A 22998-nucleotide genomic window follows, 5' to 3' on the forward strand; every position below is an offset into this window, starting at 1 on the left:
CTGTCTTGTGACGTGTATTTTCTTGCAGATGGGGTATCCACATAGTTGGGATTGGGGCCGGCCCTGCAGACCTCTTTATTGGTTCCTTTCTTCATGCTAGTATGTTTAAGGAAAACACTATTAAAAAACAAAATAGGAGACCCCTCACTTCCTGATTCTAAAACCTATTACATAGCCACGGATTTCAGAAGAGTAAAAAGAGAACCTATAGATTTGGGAGGCGGGGAAATTCAGATAAAGATATATCAAATAAGTACCCAATTTCTAAAATATGTAGAAAACTGCAGCATCTAAGAAAAACATGAACATTCCAATTCAAAAATAGGCAGAAGACATAAACAAACAATTCACCAAAGATAACATACAGACAGCCAACATGCTCAAGATCACTAGCTAGAAGGAAAATGCAAATGAAAACAAAACAATGAGATACCACCTCAATCTAGCATTAATAGGAATATTTTAAAACAAAAAAAAACATAATAAATACTGGAGGGGATATGGAGAGATTGGAACTGTCATACATCGCTGGTGGCGTTGCAGAATTGTACAGTCACTATTTATAACAGTATGGCACTTCCTTAAACAAATGTGAATAGAAATACCATATGACCTAGCAATCTCTTACTTGGCATGTATCCTAGAAAATTAAAGAATCAAACACGAGCATCTATATGCACACCTATGTTTATTGCACACTATCCACAATAGCAAAAAATGATGGAAATAACCAAAATCCCTGTCTGTTGAGGAATGTATAAATAAACTCTAGTACATATATACTGATCAGAACCTGCCAGTGTCTTGGGAAACATTTGCCAGAGTAAATTATTTGAAATTGTTAACTACCATATGATGAGAACTGATGAACTAATATTAATACGAGGATTTACTGGTCAAATTTTAAAAATCGTTTATATCTTTCATTAAACAAAAACAAAACCCAAACCATAGTTACCCTATAGGACAGAATAGAACTGCCTCGCAGGGTTTCAAAGGCTAGAACCTTTATGGAAACTGACTGCCACATCCTCTTCTCTAGAAGCAAAGTAAGTAAAGTAGCTGGCGGGTGCAATCTGCCCATCCTTTGGTTAGCAGCTCAGCGCTAACTACTGTGCTACTAGGATTCCTAATTCCTTGTATGAGCTAAATCCTGTCTGTCCCTCTCCCCTCTCCCTCCTCCCCACCGCCCCCACTTTGTCATTGGAAGACACGGCTGATAGAAATAGGTTATGGTAAACTCATGAATAGCTACATCTTTAAGTATTTAAAAGTATGTATTTGCAAGGACTTTATAAAGAGCCGAGGTTATGTGTTTTAGCCCTAAAAATCAAATTGGCGGCAAGCCGCGACTCTTCCTTGCCTCAAACTACTGGAAACTACATCTCCCAGCATGCTCTGCAGGTGGTTTGACCTAATCACAAATAGCCCCGTTGGGCAACAAGGATGGTTGGCTTTGAATGGACTTATTTTTGCTGTAAATTTCTATCCCTTTGGACAACTATTTAGAATTTAAAAAGTTTATAGCTACCAAACCTTCTTTTGAACTGGATGGTTTCCACGGAGGCAGGCGCATTGTTTTCTCTCAGTCGATGTGGGGCGGGGAAAGCGTTTCCGGAGAGCTCGGGAATAGGAGGGAATGTTGACCAGAGAGCACCTGCGACTGTTCACAGGAGCAGGAACTCGACTCGAACTGAGTCTGCGAGGAGCCGGATCTTAACGGAAGGATTGCCAGTGGAAGATGGAGGAGTCTGAGGATGGTGGGCAGTCGCTGGCCCCGGTTTACATCTACAGTCCTGAGTATGTCAGGATGTGCGACTCCTTGTCGAAAGTCCCCAAACGGGTGAGAAAGTTGGGGACGAAAAATCGTGGGCTTTTTGGTGGAGGCGGGCGGCAATGGAGGCAGTCGACCGGGCAGAGGGGGTGGGGGTGGGGCGGCTTTTGGAAGCGCCGAGGATTTTAGAGTTTGGGAAGATCTTCGTGACAAATTTGTGAAGTAATATTGGGTGGAGGAAGTGTTCTCCGAGAGCAGCGTTTATCGGCGGGGTGCCAAAGGACAGGTGGGGTGGGGGGCACAAGGGAGAGGTTGGCACAGAGAGGATGGTGTGGCTTTACTTGAGAATCTCCGAAGTCGTATGGAAGAAGTTGGAGGAGAAAAATTAATTAAGGTCTGGTGTTTTCGCTTTAGCCATTTAGGTAATACCTATATTGTCTAAAGTGTAGGTTCAAGAGGATGAGAACATAGGATTGTGCTCAATTACACTTTCAAGAGAAATTAAGCACAGATTATTTTCTGCCTTTTTTTTGCATGCTGCTTTTTTTTTTAGGCCAGTATGGTACATTCTCTGATTGAAGCATACGCGCTGCATAAGCAAATGAGGTAAGTTATTTTCTTGAGCATAGTCTTTTTTCTCATATGTTTGAAATGAACTTGCTTATCACTAAAGACTCCTAAATGCAATTTTACTTTCCCTCCTTTTTTTAAGCCACTCAGACCAATAGTTAGATCTGAGGGGTAAGGAATCTGGAGTGTTTTTTTGTTTTGTTTTAAGGCTGTGACCCTTTGCTCTTGCTTTTATTTATTTACGTATATATTTATTTTGGCTTATAAGAAGCATGTTATATATAGTTGCTAATAAATGAAATCAATAATAAATATCCCGTTAAACCTTCCATGAATGTGACTTTCTCTTTTTCCCTTCTGTCTGTCCTCCCTTTATAATTTCCTTTCCCTCCTCTCTCCCTGCCCCTGCCCCCACCCCTATTCCTGGGGGAGGCACCGTCTTCGGAGTCTTATCTTTTAGGGTAAAGCTCACTCTTCCTGTAATAATGGTGTCATTAATTTTTTATCTGTTTTAAGAGTGGCTAACTTTGCTAAGCACAATGTTCTCTAGCGTTGCCCTTGGGTGTTCACAGGAGTCGTCTTTTTAAATTGTATGCGTGAAACAGAGTTTGTTTATTCACACCTCTGTAATTAGTGTTTTGGATTGTTTCCATGCTCTTTGCTATTGTGGAAATTGCTGCAGTAGACATAGTGCGTAGATGTCTGTTTGTGCTTTATTCTTTATTTTTTTACGGTGCATGCCCAGTAGAGAGATTGCAAGATCATCAGGTAATTGCATTTGCATTTGTTTCAGGAAGAACAATGCTCGTTTCCCTGGTGGTTGCATAATTCTACAGTCCCATCAGCAATGTATGAGGGTTCCAATCTCTCTGCATCCCTTCTTTATTATTTTGTGTTTTATTGATTGATAGAAGTGTCGGTGTGAGGTGTTTTCTCATTGTTTTAATCTGTATTTCTCTTATTGGTAATAAACATGAACATTTTTCAGAGGGCTGCTGTCTGCCTCTATGTCATCTTTGGTAAATTGTCAGGGTGGTCAATTTTTGTTTGGGTTATTTGTATTTTTCTTCTTAAGATGTTGTAGTTTTCTGTAAATTTTGGAGATTAGCCCTTTATTTGATGTGTCATTAGTAATTTTTCCCCCCAATACGTGGCTTCTTTTTTTTAACTCTTTCGATGTGCATAAATGTCATTGTTTTAGGAGGCCCCAGCCCTTTATTTTGTCTTCTGTAGTGTGGCTATTTTTCATTACGTTTGGTAGTGTGTTTATGCCTGGCATTAGGGCCCTTAAGCATGTCCCTATTTTTCATTGATGGTTTTTATGGTTGTGTGTTTTATATTTAGGTCTTTGATTCATCTTGAGTTTGTTTTTGTATATAATGTGAGGTGTGAGACCTGTTTCATTTTTTTCCCAAACCATTCTATTAGGAGCTAAGCCAGACATCACACCATTCTGTAGTTCAATCATATCACGCAGTGTTGTAAAATCGCTACCACAATCAGTTTCAAAACATTTTCTTCCTTGAACTCTTTGATATCAGCTCTGCTTTTGGAAGCGGCCATCTAGCTCAGAAGCAACAAAGCACACATGGAAGAATCACACCAGCCTGTGCGATCATGAGGTGTTGAAGGGATCAGGTATAAGGCATCATCAGAACAAAAAAGTGTTACCATAGTGAATGAGGGGAGAGTGCAGAGTGGAGACCCAAACCTCATTTGTCGGCCACTGGAGATCCCTTTGCAGCGGGGTCTAGGGGAGAAGACGAGCCAGTCAAGTTGCAATGTAGCACCGATGAAAAATACAACTTTTCTCTAGTTCCTAAATGCTTCTCCCCTCCCCACCACCCCGCACTATCATGATCCGAATTCTGGCTAGACCAGAGGATGTACACTAGTACAGGTAGGAACTGAAAACACAGGGAATCCAGGGCGGATGATCCCTTCAGGACCAATAGTGTGAGTGGCGATACCGGGAGGGTGGAGGGAGGGTGGGTTGGAAAGGGGGAACCAATTACAAGGGTCTACTTGTGACCTCCTCCCTGGGCAACGAACAACAGAAAAGTGGGTGAAGGGAGACGTTGAACAGGGCAAGATATGACAAAATAATAATTTATAAATTATCAAGGGTTCATGAGGGAAGGGGGAGAATAAAATGAGGAGCTGATGCCAGGGGCTTAAGTGGCGAGCAAATGTTTTGAGAATGATGAGGGCAATGAATGTACAAATGTGCTTTACACAGTTGATGTTTGTATGGATTGTGATAAAAGTTGTATGAGCCCCTAACAAAACAATTAAAAAAATATGTGCAGTGTGCATAGGAATTTGTTCATAGTTTTTTTTTAAAACTATAATCCAGCCCTTCAATGGGTCTGAGGGACAGTGAACTGGCCTCCTGTTTAGAAAGTTTGAGGACCTCTGCCCTAGACACTTATCTTTTAATAGCTGAGCACCATCCGCCTTCTTCACCACATTTGCTTATGCACCCATTTTGTCTTCAGGGATTGTACCAGGAGGGTGGGCATCACAGAATGACAGAACAAAGTGTTCTTGTATTGAGGAAGGGTATGAGCTGAGGCCTGAAGTCCATCCACTACTTCAGTGTATTATTTATAAAAATATGTACATAGGCCAATACTTCTATTTTTATGGATTAATGTATTTACATATGGACACATCTATGCTTATGCCTCTGTCCATAGCTTTTGCTTCCTAGATAATTCTTCTGTTTCTTTTTACCTTCTTTCTGCCTCATCATGCTTGTCCTACTTCTGCCTCATAGTACTTCCTCTTAGCTAGATTGCTGCTGCTCTAACACCCCCAGGATCTCTATATCCTCCTGTTGTTGGTTTTAATTCCCTAGTTGTTCCTCTGTCTATGGCGTTGTTTGCTCACACTATCCTTCCCCCGCCCCCTTCCCCTGCCCCCTTCTCCCCCCAGGTCCCTCCGGGACTGTTGGTCCCATTGCTTTCTCCTCAAGCTTTCTCCTCAAGACAGGTCCCATGCCTGTCTTATGTAAGTGGGCATACCAACAATGGCATCGACCAAACAAAAAGATAACAAAAGATTGAAAAAAGAAAAGAAGAAAAACAGGAAAAACATACATACTTCCAGGTCTTTCCACTGACCTTTATGACTCCCCATTGGTCCTGGGGGAATTCCAGGATTTGCCACTCCTAGCCTGAAGTCTATTTTGGTAGCTCATTAGGGGCTTTGCTTCAGTTGCTGATCTGTTGTGTTCCTTTCTTGATTTGCCCCACTGTGGGGGGTTCAGACCGCACTACCTCCTTGCCACATGTCCCCAGTATTGTCCTCTATTGCAGTATGCTCCAGTAAGGGACAACATGTTATGAGCTGTTGTCGGCCCTACAGACATCTCTGTGTTTTAGCAGCTCCATGCAGAAACGTCATCCTCGGGGCTTGGTGTGCCGATAATGGGGTCTAGACCGACTATCCCTTTATCTTTTTCTTTTTCAGTTTGCTTCCATGTGGACGTGATGTGCCGGCCCCTCACCTCACCTGTAGGTTTAGTGTGGTCTGTTGCACATACATTTAGGGACGGGGTCAGTTTGGCTCTGGTTGGGGCTGGCCCTGTAGCCCAATCTTCTCATGTATTCCTGCTTGCGGTTACATTGCTCTCATGGTTTGGTGTGTTCAGGCATTGTTTGAAGCCATCTATGTATTTGGCAAACATAAAAATTATATTGCTTTCCATTAAAGTTATTTACCATTTCCCAAAACCTTTATGACAAACCAGAAAGCATAGCAAAGATGTCCTATTTCTTTACTGTTAAGTTGGGAGATATTTATTAATAGTGACTTTGATTTTTGATATTTATTAAATAAATAGAAAAGTAGTAGAAATTGGAGCTATTGGATCTGGGAACATGGTCCAAGAAACTAAAAAAAAAATCACCTCTGATGATATAGACATTTTTTTCTTGAAGTATGGATCTTATTTTTTTCAATAGTTTTATTGACATATAATTCACATATCATACATTAATATTTATAGTTCACTAATATTAAAGAGTTGTATAATTATTGCTACAATCAGTTCTAGAACTTTGTTTCCTTTTTACACTCATTATTCTCCCCATTTCCCTCCAAACTCCTTTCCTATATCCTCAGTAAGCTATTAATCCCTTAACTCAGTTACTGTTCCCATAGATTTACCTACCCGGGGTTTCATAAACTGGAAAACATGCAAAATAAAAAAGGAGCTACAATAATAACAAAGTAAACTAGTGAAAAACTCCAGTAAAAAAGAAAGGAAGTATTAAAAACTATGACAACTTTCAAATGGGTCAAACAGTAGATCAAATGATGAGGTCTTACATCTTAAGTTTCCAGTGCTCTCTAAGAGCAAGGCTATTAACGGCTATTCACATCCCTGGACTCTGGTCAGAAGGGCTCACTGGAGACTCACTCCATGTGGGGGCCTTGCAGATGAATTTTGGGATCTCATTGTCATCCATAGCCTTCTGCAAATTGTGTATTCACAATTTAAGCCCTGATAACTTTCACTCCTTTAGATTTGGATTTTCTTGCTTAGTCTTTGAATCACACAGACTGCTGTGCTTCTTCCATGTAGACTTAGTTGATGCCTCACTTAGATGGCTGCTTGATTGAAGACTCCAGATGCTATTCTTTTTTTAAAGCTGGACACCATCTAGTTTCTTCACCACACTTTGCTATAGCAACTATACCTTCTGTGAGGGTGAGCATTCAGCAGGACCTCATTATAAGAACTAATTATCCTTAGATTGGGGGTAGAATTAAGTGTGAGACCAAATGGATTTTATTTTTGAGATTGAACTACAGTAATATACATTTGAGGTTGAATTACAGGATTTCTTCTGGCCTTCTTGATGCTAGTAGTAGGCTATAAACAACAGTATATCCCATGGCTGTCATGTATATTTTAAATTTTAGCTAGCCTGACCTTGTGGGTTTCTCAGAGTGTAAATCTTTTTTTTTTCTTTTAAAAAATCATTGTATTGGGGGCTCGTACAACTCATCACAATACATACATGCATCCATTGTGTCAAGCATATATGTACATCTGTTGCCATCCACATTCTCAAAACAGTTGCTTTCTACTTGAGCCCTTGGTATCAGTTCCTCATTTTTCCCCTCTCCTCGCTCCCTCATGAACCCTTGATAAGTTATAAATCATTATTATTTTGTCACATCTTACACCATCTAAAGTCTCCCTTCACCCCTTCTCTACTGGGAGGAGGTTATATGTAGATCCTTGTAATCTGTTCCCCCTTTCTCCCTCACCTTTCCTGTACCCTCTGGGTATCACCACTCTCACCACTGGTCCTGAGGGGTCCATCTGTCCTGGATTCCCTGCATTTCTAGTTCCTATCTGTACCAGTGTACATCCTCCAGTCCAGCTGGATTTGTAAGGTAAAATGGGCATCATGATAATGGGGGGAGGGGGAAAGGAAGCGTACAAGAACTAGAGGAGTATTGAATGTTTCATCATTGCTGCACTGTGCCGTGACTGGCTCATCTCCTCCCCATGGCCCTTCTGCAAGGGGATGTCCAATTTCCCACAAATGGGTTCTGGGTCCCCACTCCGCACTCCCCCTCATTCACAATGCTACGATTATTATTATTATTTTTTTGGTCTTTGATGCCTGATACCTGATCCTTCGATGCCTTGTGATCTCACAAGCTGGTGTGCTTCTTCCATGTGGGCTTCTTTGTTTCTCAGTTAGATGCCCCTTGTTTATCTTCCAGCCTTAGGACCCCAGATTCTATATCTTTTGACAGCCGGGAACTATCAGCTTTCTTCACCACATTTGCTTATGCACCTGCTTTGTCCTCAGCGATCTAGTCGGGACAGGCTGGTGTGCTTCTTCCATGTGAGTTTTGTTGTTTCTCAGCTAGATGGCTGCCTTATTATCGTCAGGCCTTTAAGACCTCAGATGCTATATCTTTTGGTAGCCGGGAACCATCAGCTTTCTTCACCACATTTGCTTGTGCACCTGTTGTCTTCAGTGATTGTGCCAGGAAGGTGAGCATCTCATACTACTGAATTGTTAGAACAAAGTGTTCTTGTGTTGAGGGAGTACATAGGGGCCCACTGTCTATCTTTTTCCTTAATACTAAACCTATAAATTTATGTACATAGATTTATTTCCCCCTCATCGTATATAATTATATTTACATCTGCATATGCCTGTATTTAGAGCTCTATAACTACCCTTTGCCTCCTAGTTCTTTCCTCTATTTCTTTGTATGTTCCTAGTGTCCCACTATCATGTTCAGCCTTCATTTGGGTTTCAGGAATTCCTTTTGGTTACATTGTCCGTTATCCAGCCCTGCCAGGCCTCCTACACCCTCCTTGCCACTGATTTTGGATCACTTGTTCCCTTGTCCCTGGGTTTGTTCACACCCACTTCCTTTCCCCCTCCTCCCCCTCTCCCACATCCCCCTGGAACTATCATCCCCTTGTTCTCTCCTCCGGCTTGTATATCCCGCCTATCCCTTTCAGGTAAACATGCAGCGACAATAATATGTACCATCACAAGACCGAGTACAATGAAGCAACAATAGAAAATAAAACAATAGCTACAACAACAACAACAATAACACAAAAAACCCTATAAACAGTTGAGGGTTTATTTGTTGTCCTTCATGAGTGCTTTCCAGTCGAGTCTGGTGTGGTGCCATGCCCTGGCCCCACATCTATCCCTGGGGACTTCATTGCTTTGCTCCCCCTGCTGCTCTGCTGCATGCCACCAGAGGCTGGCTTTGCTGTAGTGACTCAGGGTGGGCACAATTCCCGCCGTGTGTCTCTAGTGTCCTCCCCATTGGTGCTATGGGTCAATGAAGATGCTGTGTCCTGTGATGAGGCTGGCCTGGTGGTCGTCTTTTTGCATTGCTGCTCTGAGCAGAAACATTGTCCTCAGGACTTGGTCAGCCAGGATGCGCTTCACTATTTTTTCCCCTGCCCCCCTCATTGGCTCCTGTGTGCTCTAATTAGACAGTTCCCTCTCCTTGAGCTTTAGCTTCAGTGCTGTCCTCTGAAGTTAATTCTTATGAGGGGGAAGGTGCTGTATACTCAGTTGGTAATGGGGCCGGCCCCTCAGGCCTCTCTATCGGTTCCCTGCTTCATGTCAGTGTGTTGTGTTCTTGTTTTGGAGCTCCGGGTTGAAGTCTGGTCCCTCTTTCCCTGTGGAGACACAATCAGCACCCTCCCCCTGTGTGGGTTAGTGCCCTGTTCCCCAGGCTACCCATGTCTTCCCCCCCCCTCCTTTTTAGTGGGTTACCATATGCTATCCATAGCATTACTAATACTACATTTCTGGAAGGCACGTTGTACCATGTCTTCTGGAATGTCTTTCCATGCATCTCAAACCCACTTTGCTATTAACCCTATGGCAGGCTTCATGAGATTTCCTCCTTTTGTTAGTCAGGCTTGACCAGATGACATCCATTCGTACCACTGACCCGTGTATAAGCCGAACATCAGTTTTTCAGCACATTTTTGTGCTGAAAACTTGGCTTACACACGAGTATATACGGTATGTAATCCCTGAGCCAAGATTCTCAACTTTGTCCCAATGCCCTCATTAATGGCCCTAATAGTTGTACCTCAAGGTCTGTGATCCATCTTGAGTTTATTCTCGTGTATGGAGTGAGGTAAGGGTCTTGCTTCATTTTTCTGGAGCTATGTATCAATTTTTCCAGCACCATGGAATGAAGAAGGCATCCACTTTCCATTTGATCTTTTGGGGGCCCCTTAATAAAGATTAGTTGTCCTTATGCTGATGATTTTATTTCTGGGTTTCCAATCCTTTTACATTGGTCTGAATATCTATCATTACACCAATACTATGGTGTTTTGACCACTGTGGCTGTATAGTCTATATTAATGTCGGTTAAAGCAAGCCCTCCCACTTTGTCCTTCTTGAGCAGTTCTCTGCTAATTCGCGGTTTCTTCCTTCTCCATATGAAGTTGGTAATCTGTTTTTCCAACTCTTTGAAGAAACATGCTGCAATATGGATTGGGATAACATTTAACTTATATAGTGCTTTAGGTAGAATTTACATCTTTACAATATTGAGTCTACTGATCCACGAGCATAGGATCTCCTTCCATTTGTTGAGGTCACGCTTATTGTTGAGGTTGGTTTGTTTTAATAGTGTTTTGTAGTTTTTGTCGAACACATCTTTTGTTTTTTGAGTTAGGTATATCCCTAGATATTTCAATGTGTGTTTGGCTATTGTGAAGGGTACCCCTTTTTTTGATCCCCTCTTCTGTGGCCTTGTCCGATGTGGACAGTATTGCAATAAACTTCTGTTTGTTGATCTTGTAACCTGATAGGCATATTCCTCTATTGCTTCCAGTACTCCTCTTGTGGAACTTTTAGGATTTTCCATATATAAAATCATATTATCTGTGAATAACGATGATTTCACTTCTTCCTTCCTCAGACAAATAACTTTGATGTCCTTTCTTTTCCTCCAGTACGATGTTAATGGGGACAAGGAACATCCTTGCCTAGTTCCCTTTTTCAGAAGAATTGATCTTGTCTTTTCTCCATTGACTACCACAGTGGCTGTTGGTTTTTATATATATAGCTTCTATTATATTGAGGAATTTTCCTTCCATTCCTAGCTTATTGAGTGTCTTAAACATGATTTGGTGTTGGATGTTGGCGAATGCTATTTCCGCATCTATCGATATTATGTGGTTCTTATACTTTTTCATTTCAGTGTGGCTTATAATACTACTAATGGTCTTTCGTATACTGAACCATCCCTGCATCCCTGGTATGAATCCTGCTTGGTCATGGTGAATTATTTGTTGTATATATTTTTGTATTCTCTTGGCGAGTATTTTGTTGAGGATTTTGCATCAATATTCATTAGGGAAATTGGTCTGTAGTTCTCAGTTCTTGTGGGATCCTTGCCCAGTTTAGGTATCAGAGTTATACTAGCTTCATAGAAGAAATTTGGGAGTTTGCCATCTTTTTTTATGTTCTGGAAGAGTTTGTGTAGGATTGGTGTCAGTTCTTCCCTGTATGCTTGATAGAAGTCTCCTGTAAACCCATCTGGTCCAGGTGATTTTTGTTTGGTAATCCCTTGATAACCTTGTCTGTTTCTTCTATTGATAAGGGTCTGTTGAGGTTCTTGACGGCCAGTAGTGATAATCTAGGGAAGAATTGTTTTTCCAAGAATTTGTCCATGTTTTCCAAGTGTTTGAATTCATTGGAGTACAGTCCTTCATAGTACTGTGTAAGTATCCTTTGATTTCACTGTGTTCCATTGTAATATCTACTCTTTCACCCCTCATCCTTGCTGTTAAAATGTGTTCCTTTCTTTCTTTGGTCAAATTCGTGAGAGGTTTGTCTATTTGGTGTATCCTTTCGAAGAACCAACTTTTAACAGCATTGATTTCCCCCCCCACCCCCCATAGTTTTCTTATTTTCTCTCTCCTGAATCTCAGATCTACTTTTTATGATTTATTTTCTTTTGCTATTAGTTGTATTATCTTGTTGACTCTGCTCTATTTGCTGTAAATGTTGTGCCAGTGTATCTGTCATAAGCCTCTCCTCCTTATGTGAGCATGTAACTATGAGACTTTCTCTGATGACTGCCTTTGCTGTGTCCCATAAGTTTTAGTATGTCATGTTTTCATTCTCATTGGTTTCTAGAAATTTCCTAATTTCATCTCTGATCTGAACCAGTGTATACTCCTTTTGCAATAGAGTTATTCATTCTTCAATTTTTTCCCTTGATTTCTTTATCTTCCTTTTGTTGATTTCCAATATTATCACACAGTGGTCAGAGAGAGAGGTCTGTGTGGTATCCATGTGCTTAAATTTATGTAGATTCGACTTACGCCCTAGCATGTGGTCCCTCTTGAATATATGCCATGTGGGCTTGAAAAGAATGTGATTGTTTTTGTATTTGGGTGGAGAGCTCTGTAAATATCTATCAGGTCAAATTGTCTTATTTTAGTGTTTAGATCTTTAGCCTCCTTGTTGAGCTTCTTTCCCAGTGATCTTTCTCAGAGAGCAGTGTATTGAAGTCACCTACCATAATTGTTGAGGCTGTAATTTCTTTTTTCATCTTTTGGAGCGTTTGATTGAAATATTCTGCTGAACACTTGTTTGGTGAGTAAATGTTTAGAATGCATAGTAGTTCTTTGTGTACTGTTACCTTGAGCATTATATAGTGTCCCTTGTCCTTTGAGGTCAATTTTATGTGAGATTAGGATCGCAACCCCTGCTTTTTTGAATTGTTGTTTGCGTGGTATGTTTTTCTCTAGCCTTTGATTCCCAGCCTATTTTTGTCTGTAATCTTGAGATGTGACTCCTGTAGGCAGCAGATGGAGGGATTGTGTTTTCTAAGCCAGTCTGTTAGTCTCTATCTCTTAAAGCCTGAGTTCAATCCATTGATATTCAGGGTTATTACATCTATTTGTGGACTCTGTAATATCATTTTATCCCTCTTATGTTGGGTGTTTTCTTACCTCCATTTCTTTTCCATGGGTTGTGCATATGTGTGTTAGTGGTTCATTCTTGCCTTCTTTCCATTGTTGAACCTGTGTTATCTAGGGAGCTGTTTTCCGTTTGGTGGTCTCTGGTTGGAGTTCTTCTGTGGGATGGTCTCTTGCATGTGCTTGGTGAGCGTTGTTCTTCTGCCCATACTGGGTTGGCGAGGATCTTTTGTAGTGCTGGGTTCCTTTTAGCATATTCTTTGAGACTTTCCTTGTCCAGGAAGACTCTCACTTCTCCATCAATTTTGATAGCTAATTTGGCAAGATAGAGTATTCTTGGGTTTGCGGTATTTTTCCTGCAATTTTCTGAATATGCTGCTCCATTGTCTGCTCTTTTTATAGTGTCTGCTGATAGATCTGAGCATATTCTTATCTGCTTGCCTTTATATATGGTTGCCAGTTTTTCCCTAGCTGCTCTTACAATTTTCCCCTTTTCCTCATAGTTAGTTTAACAACTTTATGTCGTGGTGCCTTCTTATTGGGATTCTGTCTAGCTGGTATTCTTTCGGCCACCTGGATAGTTGCCTGGTTTTCATTCTTTAAGCTAGGGAAAATTTCCTCCAAGCATTCCATCACTATTTTGGATGTTGGCTTCATTGATGTGGATTCCTCCGGCAAGCCAATAGTTCTGATGTTGTTCCTTCTCATAGCGTCAGACATAGCTCTGAGGTTTTCTTCAGCTTCTCTGATGGGCTTGTGAGACTTTTTCTCATGTTTATTAAATTCTTCTTGAGAATCCTCTAGGTCACTGGTGAGGTTCTCTGCCTCCTCCATATCTGGGCGAAGTCCGTGAGTTTGCTGTTAGTTTTTGTTATCTCGCCCTTTAACTCCTGTATTTCCCTTTGGTGCATGGCCTTTATTTTCTCTATCATTTTCTCCCTTTTCTATAATGCTTCCCTCATGTCCTGTATAGCTCCAAGCAGCATCCTGAAGATTTCTTTCTGTGGTAGGTCCAGGTGGTCTTCTGGCATTGGATTTTGTTTCTCTTTTCTTGTTGAAACTGTTGTAGCAGCTTGCTGGTATTTGGTCGATTTATTGGAACTAGGTACCATTTTCCCAGGTGTCTCAGAGCCCTGGGCTCTCTCTTTGGGAGGTTGGTACTGGTGTTTCAGCAGGCTGCTTTTAGCCAACTTCCTTGTAAGGTTGTGTTTCACCTTTGTCCTGCTGGGGTTTCCCTCTCCCCTTGAACTACGGTTTGTGCTCCAGCCACCTTCAGGTCTCCTTAGGGGCTGTTGTTTGCAGCTATGCACACTGCGGTCTGATAAAAAGTGTTGACTCAAGTGAAGGGGAACATATTTTGGGGATGGGTTGGGGATTTGGTGATCTACTTCTGGCTAGGAGTACTTCCCACAGGTAGGCGGGTGGGAGGGGGGGCCGCTACTGGTGTGCTGATCCATTGCTTGGAGCACAGAGGGTGGGGTGGATTGAGCAGGGAGAAGGGAGAATGCAGTAGGCAAGTCCCAAAGGCCTGGGTCCCTATGCTACAACTGCAGAAAATGCTGCCAGACTTGTGTCCGCTCCCTGGCATGCCTGAAACGGTGTGGCAGGATGGGAACCTCTGTGTGTGCGTGTGCATTGCATGTATGTATGGTGGGGGGAAGAAAGCCAGGGAGGGAGCTGGATGGCCGATTTGTGAGGAGCGCAGAGATGGGGTGGGCACCTTTGGGTTGAGACCTCTGGGAGTGGAGGCAGTTTGATTGGCGGTTTGTGGGAGCACAAAGGCATGGCAGCATCATCTGCCATCTACCTGATTATGCTGTGGCGCCAGGGCACGAGCCTCCCAGGAGGAGGCGGGGATCGTCTGGCTGGCTGGTCAGCAAGGGGTGCCCAGATGGGGCATGAATCTCTGCAGGGGGGCGATATACCGGCTGGAGCACCCACATGGGACCCCGGGCATCATGGGCAGAGTAGGGGGTACTAGCTGGTGATTCTGCACAGAGCGCCGAGGCAGGGCAGCTGCCTCCGCAATGCTCCTGGCTGCCCTGTGGTGCCAGCAGAGTGGGCACTCTGAGCATCACGCAAGAGACCACGGGTGTCCGCTTCTGCTTCAGAGAAGTACTCTGAGTTGTCTTGGGAATCGACAGACAGACTTGATACCCCTACTAGGCCCCTAAATTTCGCCACTCACTGAGTTCTGGATGTGAGCTACCTGTATGGCAGCCGTCTTCCCCCGACTCTCTGTGAGTGTAAATCTTGAAGGGAGTAGAAAGCCTCATCTTTCTCCTGGTGGTTTTTCATTGCCAACCTTTCACTTAGCAACCTAGTATGTAACCCACTATGCCACCATGACTCTGGACCTAAATGGCAAGGGCTAGAGAACGTAATGACAGTAGTGAGGCCAGGAAGAGGAAATGTGGGACAGACAGGGGTAAAAAAAATCCAAACTGCTGTAATAGAATTGATTCAGACTCTTAGTGATCCTGTAGGACAGAGTAGAACATCTATTTGGGATTTCTGAGATTTGGGGTATGAACTTGTTATCAGTTCAGTGCATAACCCACTATACAACCAGGGCTCCTAGTGGTAGGGAGTGGTAAATTTTGTTGTTAGGTGAACTCCCTTTATTCTCTCACTTAATCCTGTTTATTACTGCTTGTGAGTTTAACGGATTCTGAGTGAAGCCTGGTTATAATCTTTCTGTTCCTTCTCTTGGAAACAGACGTGAGAGAACAAGTAAAGGGACTTTTACATTTTATTTTGCCTATCTTTTATCCCTTAATATTAATAATGATAGGGATACATAAAGCATATTCATATGTTGTTGTATAATCTCCATATGCATCTCATAATGTATCCCCATTTTACAGATGAGTTAATTTGAGCTGCAGAGTGGTCAAATAGCTCACCTAAGGTTATTGAGCTAGTAAATATAGAGCTGGAACAAGAACCGAAGTGAAAAATTATCAGAAAGCATTATAATGGCCACTTAGGAATGAAAGTATTTCAAATGAAAATGAAAGCATTTCCGCCTATGGGTTTGCCATTAAAGCTGTAACTTTCAGGATAGGGCAAGATATGACAAAATAACGAGGTATAAATTACCAAGGGCATATGAGGGAGGGGGGAATGGGGAGGGAGGGTGGAAAAAAAAGAGGACCTGATGCAAGGGGCTTAAGTGGAGAGCAAATGCCTTGAGAATGATTGGGGCAGGGAATGTATGGATGTGCTTTATACAATTGATGTATGTATATGTATGGATTGTGGTAAGAGTTGTTTGAGTCCCTAATAAAATGTAAAAGAAGAAAAGAGAAAAAAATGATTAGGGCAAAGACTGTACAGATGTGCTTTATACAATTGATGTATGTATATGTATGAACTGTGAGAAGAATTGTACCAGCCCCAATAAATTGTTAAAATAAGTAAATTAATTAATTAAAAAAAGCTGTAACTTGTGGAGCACAAGTTTTCTGATGCATATTTAAAATTTTTATTTTAAGTATGAATATTCTTTCGTTTTTACCTACCTATGAACTCAAAAGGAAAACCAATCCCCTTATTGTTCACATTGTGAGTACATTAACATGATGTGAGGAAGTATAGATTATATAGTGCGATAGAAAAACACATTGTGCGTATCACTTCAGCTTACTGAAATCAGAATCTGAGAGTTGTATTTTCTGCTCAGATTGCTGACTCCTTTACAACTTTTAACATAATCTGGGTCTGCCTCATTCACATTCCTTTGTTTTCTCTGTTGTTGTTAGGATTGTTAAGCCCAAAGTGGCGTCCATGGAGGAGATGGCCTCCTTTCATACAGATGCCTATCTGCAGCATCTCCAGATGGTCAGCCAAGATGGTGATGATGGCCACCCCGACTCCATAGAATATGGGCTAGGTAAGGTTCTAATGAGACAATGACTAACAAGACAATGATGAGAGGTAGAACACTTTCATCTATAGATTGTAACTAGTTAATTATTTATAATTTGCATTGTGATTTTTAATAAATCTCCAGTTAAATAATGTGTTAATCATTAATCTCTTGGTTTAGCTACGTAACATCATTTGAGAAAACGGTATGGGTTTTGTGAAACTGAGTGATGGATTAGATGGGGGAAAGTCTTTCAATGGTTTAGGCCCTGATAAACCATAAAAAAAAAATGAAACCCAAACTATACTGCCATTGAGTTCATTCTGATTCATAGCAACCCTATAGGACATAATAGAACTTCCCCTTTATGTTTCTGAAACTAAATCTCCATGGGAGTAGAAAGCCTCATCTTTTTCTTGTGGAGCCTCTGGTGGTTTCAAACTGCTGACCTTACTATTATGTTAGCAGCTCCAAACATAACCACCAGGACCCCTGTTAGGCTCTAATTGTGGTGTCTATATCTAGTCTGATTGTGTATGTGCTGACTTGGATGTCCTTGAATACAGGTTTATGGCCTAGCTAAATTTTCTACTGTATCCTTTATTAAACAACTACATTTTAAAAACTAAATGGCTATCACCATGGTTTAGTAGAAAGCACACTGGACTGAGAATCAAGAAACCTCACTTGCAGACCTGACTCTCTGCTATGTAAGCAAGAGATACCATTTCTCAGGCCTCAATTTCTTCACCTATTGGTTATGACTAGTTAACGTGTAAGGTTTTTTTTCCTCTCAAGCTCTAATATTTTAAAAATCCTTTTCCTATTATTAGAATGTTTCTGTCTCAGTTGCAGCTCATGCCAGCGCAGTCACTTTTCGGTAAATTGTCTCATCTCAAACACATTTTCCTTGTTGTAAAATTCATTTCTTACAAAGTAATCTGATTCTTGCCCTAAGGTTATGACTGCCCAGCCACTGAAGGGATATTTGACTGTGCAGCAGCTGTAGGAGGAGCTACAATCACAGCTGCCCAATGCCTGATTGATGGAAAGAGCAAAATAGCAATTAACTGGTCTGGAGGGTGGCATCATGCAAAGAAGTAAGAAAATTGCTTTCCTACTTTCTGACTGTACCTGAATCAATTTTCCTGTTATGTACAAGGGGGTACTCTCCCCCCAAAATGAAAACTTTTTTCAAGCTATGTATTTAAATTTTTTACAAAACAACCTTATCACCTTCAAACTACCCTCCATTATACTTAATACATTTGTCAAATCTGCAATTCCATTCTTGGAAATATTTTTCAAACTCGTGTTTGGATGGCTGACTGTACCTCCCTTGTTTTTTTCTTCACTTTTTCTAACTTCATCAAATTGCTGTCCTTTCATGTCCCTCTTTATTCTTGGAAACAAAAAGAAGTCACATGGAGCAAGGCCACGTGAGAGTAAGGTGCGTGGGGCAAGAGAGGCATGCTAGTTTGTTTGTTTTGTTTTTTTTTTTTGACAAAAACTGGCCTATTGAGATGGCTGCATGAGCAGGTGCATTGTCGTGGTGGCAAAACCAGTCCCCTGTCTGCCACAAATCAGGCCTTTTTTTGGTCGCACACTGTTCTGCAATGTGAAAACTTGATTAACCTGGTGGAACAAACTCCCAAGTGCACTATGAGTTGACAGACACCCAGAACAAAGTTTGTCATCAATCAACATTGCACCTTTTTTTAAACGAGAAAGCTACTCATCTTGAGTTTTTCCCACAGCACTCCTTTTGTTAGCTGTGTTCAACATCACAACAGTTTTTGCAGCAATTTTCCTGAGCAGAAAGCAAAATTTCACAGCTGTACACTGTTCTCTTAAATCGGCCATCCCCCCAAAATGAAAGATTCAAGCAAAACTGCTTTCACACACAAAAAATTCACTGTGACTAGAGAACGTTCCCAGGCAATGCCACTGGGTGTATTAAGTGCGAGTTGCTCCATGCTCACCTGGCGGGGGGTGGAGGGATGAGCACTATGAAAAAATGAGTACTACAAAAGCTCTTGGTTTTGGGGGGTACCTCCTCGTAAAAGCTTATGCTTATTTTATTGACATCTGCTGAGAGATTTGTATGTATTAGGCATCCTGAAGAGATACAAATGGAAATAGAAGGTGACTAATAACAGCATAGTAGAAAGAATACTATACTATTGAAAGTCAAGATAACCGGGTTCTAAGCCTAGTTTTACTCATAGCAAGGTAACTTACTTTGTAGGCCTCAATTTTTCATCAGTGAAATGGGCAGTGTGAAGGATAACTGCACAATCTCTAAACTCCTCTTCACCTTTCTGAAAATTTCCTGGGGATATTTCACTTGAGGAACATTAGCAAGATAAGAATAAGTAGGGAACAACATCAATAATGGTATCAGTTGAATACCTGTGTGAACTGAAGAGATTTAGCAGTAGAAAAAAGTCTTATAAGTACTAGTTTTGAGATCGTTCATGAAAGAAGTTGCAAACATTTTCAAATAGAGAATTGATGAGAATAGTTCGAAATTGGAAGACTGAGGAATCAAGAAGCAAACGTACGCTTCCATCTCTAAAGAAAGTAGTAACCTAGAAATGAGCAATTCTCTAAGGAGAAAGCTATTCTTAGGTATTGCTTGGGATTAGAGGAAAAAGTCTTCATAGAGGTTTATATTAACATTTCAAGCAGTAATACTCTTGAGAAGGCCTTTTTAGTACTCAGCATCTTTTCTGATATGTCTGTAGTATTTAACGAATGTTGGAAGAAAAGGATTTTAAAAACAATTTATCAGTGTGCTGTCTGAATGAAATGATTCCAGACAAACTGAAACCCTTGATAATTGTTCTTTTCTCCTTTTATCGTACTGTTGTTTATATGTCCAGTTCTGAGGATTTTGGTTTTCTTAAAATTGAATTGTAATCCGTACTTAAGTTCTTCTTTTTAAAAAAAATCATTTTATTGGGGGCTCATACAATTCTTTTTTTTAAAAACAATTTATTAGGGACTCATACAACTCTTATCACAGTCCATACATATACATACATCAATTGTATAAAGCACATCTGTACATTCTTTGCCCTAATCATTTTGATCTTAATCAGCAAGTGCTTTAAGTCCTCCTCATTTTCAGCAAGCCAGATTGTGTCATCTGCATACTGCAGGTTGTTGATAAATCTTCCTCGACTCCTGCTGCTGTGTACTTCTTCATATAGACCAGCTTCTCAAATTATTTGGTCAGCTTACAGATTGAATAAGAATTGTGAAAGTATACTACCCTGACAGACCTCTTCTGATTTTAAACCTCTCAGTTCTTTTCAAACGACTTACCTTTTGGGATTCACATTCTTCTGAATATTAACCATAGTTTGTTAGGGTTCACATAGGTGAATGCCTTTGCATATTCAATAAAACACAAGAAACACTTTTCTTGTGGTCTCTGCTTTTAGCCTTGATCCATCTGACATCAGCAGTGATACTTCTTATGCCATGTCCTTCTGAATTTGGCTTGAATTTCTGGCAGTGTCCTATCGATGTACTATCAATGCAGCTGTTTTTGAATTATCAACATTTTACTTGCATGTGACATTAATATTGTTTGAAATTTTCTGTATGATTTCAAAAAGCAGCTCGAGAACCCAGGCATCAATGCAAAGAAGTAAGGAAACTGTGACTCTGTGGGGTCGCTGTTCTTCAAAATGGGCACAACACAAATACTGTAGTCAGTTGGCCAGGTAGCTATCTTTGAGTTTTCTTCAGTGCTTCATCACCTTGTTGAGACATTTCAATTTTTATTTTGTCAGTTACTATTCTGTCAAATACTGGAGCCTTGCTTTTTGGTAACACCCTCAGTACAGCTTGGACCATCAGTACCGTAGGTTCTTGATCATAGGTTACTACCTGATATGATTGAATGTCAACCAAATCTTTTTGGTACAGTGACTGTGTAATCCCTCCATCGTCTTTTGTTGTTTCCTGCATTATTCAATATTTTGTTCATGGAATCCTTCAATATTATAACTTGAGGCTTAAATGTGTTTTCAGTTATTTCAACTTCATATATGTTGAGTGTATTCTTTTTTGGTTTTCTAAATTCAAGTCTTTGCACATTTTTTCATAGTAATTTGTCTTCTCGGGCTGCCTTTTGAAATTTTCTGTTCATCTCTTTTACTTCATCTTTTCTTCCATGGGCTGTAGCTATTCTGTGTTCAAGAGAAAGTTTGAGTCTCTTTTGACATTCATTTTGACTTTTTCTTTCTTGTGTTTTTAATGACCTTTTGTGGTCTTCATAAATGATGTTCTTGATGTCCTACCACAGCTCATCAGACCTTCTGTCACTAGTGTTCAGTGCAGCAAATCTATTCTTCAGATGTTGAAATTCAGCTGAGATATATTCAAGGTTGTATTTTGACTCTCATGGACTTGTTTTAATTTTCTTCACCTTCAACCTGAATTTACAAATGAGCAATTTGTTTCAATTGGTTCCACAACTGGCCTCCTTTTGATAGCTGATAATGAGCTTTCTTCATACTTTTTTCCCACAGATGTAGTCAGTTTGATTCCTTTGTATTCTGTTGCTGAACTGTATACATACAGTTGCTGTTTAAGTTGTTGAAAAAGGGTATTTGCAATGAAGAAGCCATTGGCCTTATAAAATTCTATCATATGATTTCCAGCGTTATTTCCATCCTATGGCCATGTTTTATAACTACTGTTCCTTCTTCATTGTTTAAACTTCTGCATTCCAATCACCTATCATTTGCAATCTATTTTCATTGCATGGTTGATCAATTTCAGGCTGAAGAATTTAGTAGAATCCCCCAGTTTCATCAACACTATCTGTAGTTGTTGGTGTGTAAATTATTTGTATTGACTAGATTTCCTTGTAGGCATATAGATATTATCCTATGACATCAGCATTATGCTTTAAGATAGATCCTGCAATTTCCTCTTTGATGAAGATTATGATACTATTCTTTTTGACCTTATTATTCCTGGTACAGTAAATTATGTGATTGTCAATCTCAAAATGGCCAATACCAGTACATTTCAGCTCACTAATGCTTAGGATATCAATTTTTTAGGATATCAATCTTTATGCATTCCATTTTCACTTTTGACATCTTATAGCTTTCCTAGATTCATACTTCATATATTCCAAGTTCTGATTATTAATAGCTATTTTCAGCTGTTTCTTTTGATTTTGAGCCATGCCTCAGCACATAAAGGTCCTGAAAGCTTTACTTCATCATCCACATCATTATGGTGGATTCTGTTTTGAGGAGGCAATACTTCAGTTGCATTTTAAGTGCCTTCCAACTAGAGGGGGTCATTTTCCATCACTATAAGCCACTGCTGTTCATAAGGTTTTCTGTAGCTAGCCCTCAGAATTGAACAGCCTCTTCCATTTTTGTGGTCTGTTCTTAGTCTGGAAGCTCTGCTGAAGCATATTCATCTTGAGTGACCCTGTTGATATTTGAAATACCAGTGATGTGGTGCGTTTCAATTTGTGTTGTAAGAGTTTCAATTTCCACATATCCTTGCCAACATTTCATATTTTCTGTTTGATTTTGTTTTTATCTCACCATAGTTATCCCAATGGGAGTGAAAACACATCTCATGTAGTTTATATTTGCACCTCTCTGGTGGCTAATAATATTAAACATCTTTTCATGTGTGTGTTGGTCATTGGAATATCCTTTTTGGTAAAGTGTTTATTCAAGTCATTTACCTATTTTATTTGTTTTCCTGTTAAGTTGTTTAAGTTTTACATATATATATGTTATTAGATTCTTAGTGGATATATAGTTCCCCCAAATATTCTACCAGTTAGTAGCTTGTCTTTTCATATTTTTGGTAACAGTTTTTTGGTGGATAAAATTTTGAAATTTTTATGATATCACATTCATTTATTTTTTGCCTTTTGCTATTTGTACATTTGTTATTTTATTAGTGAGTCTACTTTAAAAAAATAAGCCTGATGTGGTTGTTTCTGAATTTTTCTAAGAATTTATGGTTTTAGAATGCACAGTTAGGTCCTTACTGCATTGTAAATTTATTTTTGTGTTTGGCTTGAGGCATATTAAGTATTAAAGTTATATAGCATCAGTCTTCTGATGTGTTCTTCTTTTTAGATACTGTGTTGGTTTTTCTAACTCTTTTGCTTTCCAGGACCTCTGGTGGCACTGTCAAGTAAGTGTCGCACTGCCACACTCAGGGAAAAGTTAAGGCTGGTCTGCTCTCATAAAAATTTAGAGCCCTGGAAATTCTATAAAGGGTTGTTGTGAGTTGGAATCAACTCAATGACAGCGGGTTTTGGTT

At 40.3% G+C, this 22998-nt stretch overlaps 1 protein-coding gene across 2 annotated transcripts; it reads left to right on the top strand.

Moving 5' to 3' along the window:
• Positions 1-1534: 1534 nt before the first annotated feature.
• On the top strand, positions 1535-22785 carry LOC142453676 (histone deacetylase 8-like). Of its 2 annotated transcripts, XM_075555227.1 has the most exons (4): positions 1555-1843; positions 2328-2380; positions 16571-16701; positions 17636-22785. In XM_075555227.1, the coding sequence occupies exons 1-4, from the start codon at positions 1742-1744 to the stop codon at positions 17779-17781; spliced, it is 432 nt and encodes a 143-aa protein (XP_075411342.1). In that variant the 5' UTR covers positions 1555-1741; the 3' UTR covers positions 17782-22785. The 2 variants fall into 2 exon arrangements, with proteins under 2 accessions (XP_075411343.1, XP_075411342.1); XM_075555228.1 differs by lacking the exon at positions 2328-2380 and having other exon boundaries at positions 1535-1843.
• Positions 22786-22998: the final 213 nt, after the last annotated feature.

Source organism: Tenrec ecaudatus, chromosome 7 (genome assembly GCF_050624435.1).
Source record: "Tenrec ecaudatus isolate mTenEca1 chromosome 7, mTenEca1.hap1, whole genome shotgun sequence".
Lineage (NCBI taxonomy): Eukaryota > Metazoa > Chordata > Mammalia > Afrosoricida > Tenrecidae > Tenrec > Tenrec ecaudatus.